Source organism: Labeo rohita, chromosome 18 (assembly GCF_022985175.1).
Source record: "Labeo rohita strain BAU-BD-2019 chromosome 18, IGBB_LRoh.1.0, whole genome shotgun sequence".
Taxonomy (NCBI): Eukaryota; Metazoa; Chordata; class Actinopteri; order Cypriniformes; family Cyprinidae; genus Labeo; species Labeo rohita.
This window is the reverse complement of record NC_066886.1, coordinates 15,776,552-15,786,147: the sequence shown is the minus strand read 5'-3', so window position 1 is coordinate 15,786,147 and position 9,596 is coordinate 15,776,552. Positions and strand designations below refer to the sequence as shown.

At 36.3% G+C, this 9,596-nt stretch overlaps 1 protein-coding gene across 1 annotated transcript; it reads right to left on the bottom strand.

Moving 5' to 3' along the window:
* Positions 1-3,908: 3,908 nt before the first annotated feature.
* fam174b (family with sequence similarity 174 member B) lies at positions 3,909-9,485 on the bottom strand. The gene is made up of 3 exons (XM_051134395.1): positions 8,877-9,485; positions 5,975-6,106; positions 3,909-5,199 (listed from the first exon to the last, which is right to left on the bottom strand). Exons 1-3 carry the CDS (start codon positions 9,140-9,142, stop codon positions 5,196-5,198), a joined length of 402 nt encoding a protein of 133 aa, XP_050990352.1. The 5' UTR covers positions 9,143-9,485; the 3' UTR covers positions 3,909-5,195.
* Between the last annotated feature and the right edge of the window lie 111 nt (positions 9,486-9,596).

The window sequence follows — 9,596 nt, the reverse complement described above, 5'->3', positions numbered from 1 at the left end:
GCTGAAAATTGTCAGTTTGTTATGTTTTGGTCTGTACTAATCGGTCGGACTGGGAAAAACATTTGGAGTACTATAGACTGCCAGACGTTATAACAAATTAAAGAGAAGAGTGCAAAAAAACTGAGGAACAAAAGGCATTTGTGGTTGGCCAAACTGAACCAGGATTTCCAGAGCAAGAATCCTGACAATGTTTGGCTTTGTTCTTCCCATTTCCAGTCAGGTAGGTGAAATATTAGGCTAATATCTTCGGAATTACTGCTCGTACTTTTCTTTCCACCTATTAATTTTTAGTTTGTCAAAATTAATGCGCCCTTTCCTGCTTACTTAGTCCTTCTCTATATGATTTAGCAGCTTCCACATGTTTTTTCTATGATTTGAAAAAACGTTTTTGGCAAATCCAGATAATTTACCACAGAAATAGTGTTTTTTTTTTTTTTTAAACATTTATGACTGTTGTAGCACCAGCTGTGGACTGATCCCCTTAAAACTTTGCGTGCTTGTTTAGAATCACCTGTCGCATGTGCTCAGCCGGGTTTGTGAACTTTTGAGTTTTCCTTTAGGCTTTATAGGATTTTGGGTAAATTTGGACAGGCCCCTTTTATAAACATCCCTGTTACAGCTTCCCAAAGGGCAAACTTTTTTTGATAATTATTGGCTTAGAGAGTCCAAAGAATTGTACTGCAGTGTTTTTTTTTTTTTTTTTGTTTGTTTCCCAGACTGAGTGAAAAACCTAGGATTAGTTCACAAAAAGTAGGTTTTTACATCATCTCAATCATTTAACAAACGATTTGATTGACAGCAGTGGTTCTAGAGGCAGAGTTGTCCGGAATGAGGAGTTCTATCGTATGATGTGAATATCGTGCGTATGTGCGAAAAACCGTGTGACGTACAATTGTTTACAGCATTGAAAAATGCAATGTCGCCCCCAGTGGCTGATTTCAGACCTTTGGGGCTGTGAGTCGAACAGGCCCACCAAGTTTGTTTCGATCAGCCTCCGTTAATCTTGTTTAACAGGTGCTCAGACTTCGTCAGCCAATGGTGGCCATGTTTTTTCCTTGTAGACACTTGTCGCACTTTGGACCAAGGCCGTGCACAACGACTTTCATATTGATAGGACAAATGGTTGTGCAGTTGTCACAATTTTTATGTTTTTTACCTCTTGTAGTGCCACCAAGTGGCCAGGCTCTGTGTTTTTTTTTTGTTTTTTTTTTTCCTGTAACCTCAGATTGATCTCTTAAGTGTTCTGAGTTTGATGACGATATCTCATTCCATTCAGGAGTTATAGGCATTTTACTGAAAGTGGCATTGCCACTTTCAAATGTTTTGGCATCCCTTTGCGACGGTGAGTCAGAGAATCTTTCTGCACTGGTTTGGTTTCGATCAGGTGAAAAACCTAGGACTAGTTTGCAAATGTTAGCAAAAACACCCAAAAATTTTGCCAGGCTCACGATCATCATCGTTTTGTCCGGAGTGAGCCAAGGATTCCAACGACATATGACACTTGAGCCTGCGACTAATAGTTTAGGAGTTATGAACGATTTTGCACTTTGGCTGTAGCGCCCCCTTCAGGCCGATTGGGGTGAGCCTTGGTAATGTTGTAGGCGGTGTGAGTACTACCATCCCTCCAAGTTTCAAGTTTCTACGACTTACGGTTTGGTCTGCACGATTAGTTTTATTGGAGATACTCTGATGTGAACAACAGCATGGATTGCATGGCTAATGTACTGTACTACTGGATACGTTCTTTTGCTAATTTATTCTGTCTAAACCATGGGAAAAAAACAAAAAAAACAAAACCTGTGTAAGGTGCTAAATCATATAGAGAAGAACTTGGTAACCATAAGACTTTGGCACACTAAAGTTCATAGGTGGTAAAGATACAAACAAGCAGTATTAAATAAGATATTAGCCTAATATTTCACCTACCTGACTGGAAATAAGACCAAGCATGAATGTTGTCAAGATTCTTGCCCTGGAAATCCTGGTTTAGTTTGGCCAAACGCTGCCTTTCCGCCTCAGACAGTCTTTTGCACTCGTCTTGATAGGGGTGTAAGAAAATATCTGTACACGTGTGTATCGCGATATTTTGTTTGGCGATACTGTATCGATTCTCATAAACGGAATATCTGTATTTTAAAAAATAATAATCATACAAGATTCATGACAGTTGCTTAGTTTTGAGCTTATATCCTGAACGCTAGATTGCAGTCTTCTTATCTCTGAACTTAAACAGTGACAGGAAATACTAGCATAAGGGCTTGCCGCTAAAGTTAGAGTTAATGGAGGATGAAATAATAGTTCCTGCTCCCGCCTCAGTGTAAAGTGTGGCGTCATTTCGGCGTTTGAGGTAACGTTCACTCCAGGACGCAGCAAGAGGCGGAATTGCCACGCGGCCGCCACCCCTCTGTGCAGCAGAAGCGCCCCATGCAGCCGAGCGTCCCGTGAAAGGGCCTTCGCGCCGGGCGCGGTAGGGTAGCCGTGCGGCTACCTGCTGCTTTCTCTCTCGTGGTGGGGCCGTTTTGTGCAATTGAGACGGTGCTTGCATCACGGTCTCTGTGATTCCACGCGAAGCACAATTATAATCTGAAAAACTTGCAAAAAAAGTAATTCTCAGAACAAAAAGGTTTTTAGAATGTCCAATATCTGTATTTATTCTATTGTTTTACAATTCTTTTGTTTTCTTTAGGAATCACGTAAGCACTTTTTATTGATATTAAGCAGATGTAATTAAGTTGAGATCAAAATGATCTGACATGGTTACAGTTGTAAACTTAAATTGTAAAGCAGGGTCTAAAAATATATATGGTCTGTTTATAAAAGCTTACATTTTATACATTTAATAACTAAAGAATTTTGCAAGCACTTTATTTTCCCGCTTTACTCGTACTGCACAAAAAGTGATTCAATAACACTGACTGGTTTGCATATGGTGGTGTGTTCTTAATTACAGCTTTCCTAAAATTGTCCTGTTTATAAAATAAGAAATATCCCAATATATCGCCTTGTTTACAATATCGCAATGTATTGCAACATATTGTACCGCAATTCCTGTATCATGATACATATCGTATCGCTAGATTTTGGCAATACACAGCCCTACTTCTTGATTTGTTATAACCTTTGGCAGTCTATAGTACTCCAAATGTTTTTCCCGGTCTAACCGATTAGTAAAGTTCAAAACATGAAAATAATTGACCATTTTTAGCAGCAATAATCCGCTAAATATGTGAGTTTCATTCAGTTCAGTGGCATTGTTTACGTTCAGTTCTGCCAATATGGCTGACTGATGATGCGTCGTAAAAACACTCTAATTGTTTTTTTGTTTTTTTTTTAAAAACTGAAATATGATGTGCTACAGCTGAAGCTCGACTAATAATGAGCTAAAGAAAACCAGACAAATGGAAAATTTGTTTGACTTGCATGTCATTACATTCTTAAGCTGTTGCAGGTTACTGGTTAACAAGATTGTGGCAGATCTTAGATATGCCAACTCACATTCAAGGTTTTAAACAACGCATTTGACAAACCTCTGGTGCATGTTTTGAATTAAGATTTGTATTTATTTCATTTAGAAAGTATTTATTTTATTATTCAAGAACCAAAGAAAGTACATTTATGATTTGGTACTCCGAAACAATATTGTACAATTAGCACATACACAAAACTTTCTTTGAAAAGAAAGATGGTTGATGATATAATAAAACTTTTTTTTTGTCCAGTGTTGAGACTAGCAAGCATGTCAGACAAAACTAGGAAAAAGCTAAAGCATGTTTTAAGATGTTCAATTATTGCAGAAAGCTAAAGAAGGAAAAAACACTTTAGACAAGACCAAAAAAAAACATTTCATCTCAACAGTGCAGTTCTACAGCCATCAGCAATCATTTGTGTTTAATACTTTTTACTTCCCATTCCTCTCCTTCATTTTAATTCAGATTTGTGTGAAATACATTAGGAAGATGGAAACATTTAGAGCAGAATAGACGGAGAGAACCACATACTTCATTTTCTAGTCAGCCACATCATAAACAATTTATAATTCAATACACATTCTTATTGGTCCTTAGATGCTGGACTTAAGTCCTTCACATTAGGAGCGTCAAGATAAAATAAAGTCATACTATAGTTAAGGAAAAGTCACATAACACAATATATCATCAATATATCATTGTAGTTTTCAAATATACTCTTTCAATGCTGCTCTAAATCTGGGAAATATAATTTAACATATCTGATATAACAGCTATATATGTTTAAACTCTTCATGATGTGTGGCACCGCAGTTTTCCACTGTAAAAACCAGTTAATTAAAAAAGGAGGTGTGCATACGCGACAATAAAAAACAATCCCCGACCTCAGAGAGCAGCAATATGGCAACAATATTCTCCCAACTCAACACATCCTCTCTCACACACACATACATTCAACCCTTATACAGTAAATACGCACAATTAGTGGTTAGTAGATTAATATTTTTTAAAATATAGGGAGGTTTGAAACATATTACTCTTATTAAATCAAAATATGCTTTTTTCTAAAAATAAACTAATTTGCATACAGTATATACAGACAATAGTATATAATAAAGACAGTTTCAGTATTGGATCATGAACATCCATTTAACATCGTCAGATTTGGACGAAAATATATCGATATTCTTTTAATTGGAATCTTTGAGCAGATTTAAGCACAGCTAAATCACTTAAAGAAAACAATATAATGTGTAGAATTTTTAAATCAATCATTTTTGTCTGAAATTATCATTACATTTTAAAAACATTACTCAAAATAGCTTCAGTGTAATATACTGTAACAGAAATGTTCAAAGCTGCCTGGGCAAAATTGAATATTTTATATTGAATTGCAGACTTTCTACCAAACAACTGGAATGTTTTTGGGCAAAATATGAAAAGCTGTGCAATAATTAATTTTGTTTAGTATCTCCTTTCTTTGAAGCAAAGAAAAATGTTGTTTTCATCAATCTTTGCTGGAAAAGCTTTCATAAGACATCACATTTAATGCTGGTTTGGAATGTCAGAACATAGGAATACATCAAAAAACTCTGGTTCCGCTGACGTTTCAAGCCTCTGAGGAAAAGGATCAAATTAGAGATGCAGGGAGCACAATTCTTGTATAGATGTGTTCATCCAGGGGGTTTTAGAAAAGATCTTCAACAATGAATGAGCGCAGAATGCCATTCACCTATGAAAAAACAAAGAATTTAAATGAGAGGGTTAAGTAAACCACAAAAATATCACGTTTCCAGTCGTCAGACTGGTTTAAACTGGTTTGGCTCACTATCAGACAGCTACGTTGCCAATAAAACGCTGATAAACAGGGAGCCATGCCCAGCAAAAGGAAGCAGTTTCTCAGTCAAAGAACAATTGGACGGAAGGGAGAAGTCAAGTCTTGACGCTCGCTAGCCCTTCAAATAACACAACTATTTCCATTGTGACCTGTGAGGTCACACACCAAGAACATTCGTAGTCAATAAACAACCAGTGGGCATTAAAACACTGGTTTTACTTGATGAGATTATAGTAATGTACCAAAAATGAGAAGCATTAACATTTTAAAACTGGCTGCACATTTTCCTTGTGCTTACGAAGGCATTTTCCATTAATACTTTATTCTAATGAGCTGAAAGTCCTTAGACATTTCAGCCTTTGTTCTATTTTTTAGCACGCTTCCTTGTCGCTCCCTTGTCATGTTAACTTAAGAAAAGTATGTAGCTACATTTGCCAACCATCTGGGAAGAAACTGAATCTTGTTTTTCTGAGAAAGGTATTTAACAGGCAGACTTGGAAATAAATCAAATATGATCCAGACCCACATGCCACTAGTTTAGGCATTAGTCCCCGTCCCTTTAACTTGTTTTTAAAACTTCTATTTGGAACACCTCAATAAACAAGGACAAAAACAAAGCTCTTATTTCTTGTCATTGCACATAAAGCAAATGTTGTGGTAAAGTACTCACCTGTACTTGACGTCGAACAGGGTTGAATCGTCTTCTTCGTCATTTTCTTCATTTAAAGGTGCCATCTCTACACGCTCAGCGGGAGTTGTGATGATGTCATATTTTCGCGTTTTTCTGATCTTCTTTGCCGATCTAATCAAACCAGGGATAGAAAGGACAGGTGAGTAAGGTTATGACCTGTATGTTCGAAAGTGTTCAAGAGTTTTTCAATTCCAAAGAAATGGACATTCACTTTCCTTCACAGTCTGCTGCCAAATTATATCATTTTAGAACTGCTCTAACAAAAAAGAAATAATACAGTTCTTTCAAAAGCTGTGTTTGTGGTGACAGACTTGTCACAGACTTTCTACAGGTGACAAATGCAATCCAATAACTGATCCTGGCTATATATTATCATGTCATTTATTTCTATAAAACACTATAAAGTCAGTACCTGTATTGAATGGGTCGTGCTTAAAGTACCACAAAACGCAAACGTTCTTCGTTCATTAGGCGTTTTGATTCTTTACTCAGTGTTGCTTTAAGTGCCACAAAACAAACGTTCTTCATGCATTTAATGTTTTGAAACATTACGTAGTCTTGGTTTAAACAAATGCTCTTCGTTCATTAAGTGTTTTAATTTAACTACTGAATCTTGCTTTATAGTACCACAAAATACAAACATTCTTCATCCATTAAACGTTTTGAATCACCACTGAGTCTTGCTTTTAAACATTCTTCGTCCAGTGTTTTGATTCACTAATAAATCTTTAAGTGCCACAAAACACAAACGTTCTTCGTTCATTTAACGTTTTGAATCACTACGGAGTCTTGGTTTAAACACTTAGTTCATTAAGTGTTTTGATTCACTACACTGTAAAAAAATAAAAAACACAATTTGTTGAGTGAGCTTAAAATAATTTGTTACCCTGCTGCCTTAAAATTTTAAGTTCAGTCAGCTAAAATAAGTTTAGTCAACTTGAAATGTTAAGTTGTACTAAGTAACAACTTAGATATTTGTGTTTGCTAAACTTAACATATGGGTAAGTAACCCAGCTGCCTTAAAATTTTAAGTTGATACAACTCAAATATCTAAGTTGTCACTAGTTGTCTAAGTAGTATAATTTAACATTTCAAGTTGAATAAACTTTTTTGAGTTGACTGAACTTAAAATTTTAAGGCAGCCAGGTTACAAATTATTTTAAGTTGACTCAGCAAATTGTTTTTTATGGTGTACTGAATCTGAATCTCTCTGCTTTAAGTGCCACAAAACACAAATGTTCTTCTTTCATTTAACGATGTAATTACTACCAGTGTTGGGGTTAAAAGTAATGCATTACAATTTTGTGTTACTCCCTGAAAAAGTAACTAATTACGTTACTCGGTTAGTTTTTACGGAAAGTAATGCTTTTTATACTTTTGCATTACTTTTTAAATCAGGGCGGGGCTTGCTTCTTTTCTCTCTCTCTCTCTCTCTCTCTCTTTCTCTATATATATATATATATATATATATATATGTAAAAGCCTATTAACACCAAAAGTGAAATGCATTCACCTCAGGCTAAAAGAAAAGTACATTTATGCAGGACATCACTCTTCAGCTATAAAAAATTAAGCATTAAATGTTAGTTGATCTAAAGTCATTTTTGATTATTAGTACGGTTGAATTGCATCATCAAAGGTCAACAGCAAATACACCGGTTAATAAAATGTTATTAAATACATAAAGGATATTTGTTTTATTTAACATATTTAATTATTGCAGCGTTGCGTCATATTCTGAGTTTGCATTTCACCGTTTTTATTCATTTTGAGTAATACTGAATCTGTTTTTGTATACGAGATGAATTAATGCATGTTCACATTTAGTCTAGAATACAGTAACATCATGTTTACTCCCAATTTCCTGACAGGAGACTTACTTAATAGGGAAAAAAGTAACTGGCGTTACTTTTTTGAAAAAGTAACTCAGATATTTTATTAGAAATTCAAAAGTGATGCGTTACTTTACTAGTTACTTGATAAAAGTAATATTATTACGTAACTCGAGTTACCCCCAACACTGATTACTACTCAGTCTTGGTTTAAACACAAATGTCCTTCGTTCATTAAGTGTTTTGATTCACTACTGAATCTTTAAGTGCCACAAAACAAATGTTTTTTGTTCATTTAACGTTTTGAATTACTGAGTCTTGGTTTAAACACAAACGTTATTCGTCCATTAACTATTTTGATTCACTACTGACCCTCGTGAAGAAAAACAGCATATGCTGGTAGGTATGTTTTAATGCTGGGATGCAGGTTAGGTAGGTTTTGACGCTGGTTTAAGCTAGTCCTTTTCTGGTTTATGCTGGTCCAAAACAAACGTTCTCCGTTCATTAAGTGTTTTGAATCACTAAAAAGAATCGGCTCATAAGAGTCACTACTCGTTTGTTCATAAACCCGACACTGGTCGCGCTCTGTATATTTTTACTATACACACTGCTCGAAACACTGAGAGCGTATTTTAGTTTCGTTCGCACCTGTTAACGGAACCGAACCGAACCTCAAAAGTCTTTCGATTGCAGTATTTTTAATGGTTCCCAGAACGATACGATAAAGGTTCTGAATAAGAGTCGGTTCTCGGTTGCTACAAGCGAACCATGTGCTGTCAGAGGATTAAATCAAGGATAACGTGTCAACGTTAGAAGAGAATCTAAAATCGTTCGAATTTAATGAATTGTGCATATAACGTTAGTCTAATATTAGAAGAACCGTGACATTAAACTACAGAGGCGTTAAGTCGAAAATTACGCGGTTTTCAATTAACGTATTCAATTATGAGAAGGTGGCATTTTCTTATGAACAAATCAACAACAAAAATGTATTTGCACAAGATCTCAGACCAACAAAATACTAATAAATATAGGACAAATTATATTACCTGAATATTTTTATGACAAGGCACGTGATTAGCAAGGTTGTTAATACGCAGATGAAAATCGAAATGCCTTTGATAGTAGGAAGATCCCTTAAAATAGTAGAAATACGAGATCCAATCTCTGCATCTGTTGTATTGTGTGTTGAATCTTCTTCTTGAGGGGGCAATGTTGAATTCAGCTGCGTCGCCGAGGATGGACGCGTATGTGGCTCTCCGTTGACCTCATGCGCAATGACAATAAGAGAAATAGCCAAAGTGTATAGCCACATATTGTTTCCCTATTTAAAATGCTTGCTTAATGTCTTGTATTTTGAAAGGAGTCACTACAGAGAAGGTCTGCGTTCTGTAACTCGAAACGTGAACAGCTGGCTGGCGAATGATGTTGGAAAATGATGCGCTGACATCTCAAATATTCCACGGTTCCCACAGTCGGTCGTCAAACATGTCCTGTATCTGGCGAACTGTCTGTCTTTCACCTCGAGTGCTCCGTTTCATTCGTTGGTTTGCACCAACACGCAGCTCGGCCCGTTATCCAGGATGTTTTCTTGGGAATGCGTGTCGGCAGGAGGAAATGTGGGTTATCCACACCCGGAAGAGCTCCGGGAGGGTCCAGACGGTCGAGGAACCAATGCGCATCAGCCTTTGGCACAAACGTGGTGTTATGGAAGAAGGGCGCATGTTCATAGTTGTGTTAAGTGGTGAAATAATGCATTGTTCCACGAA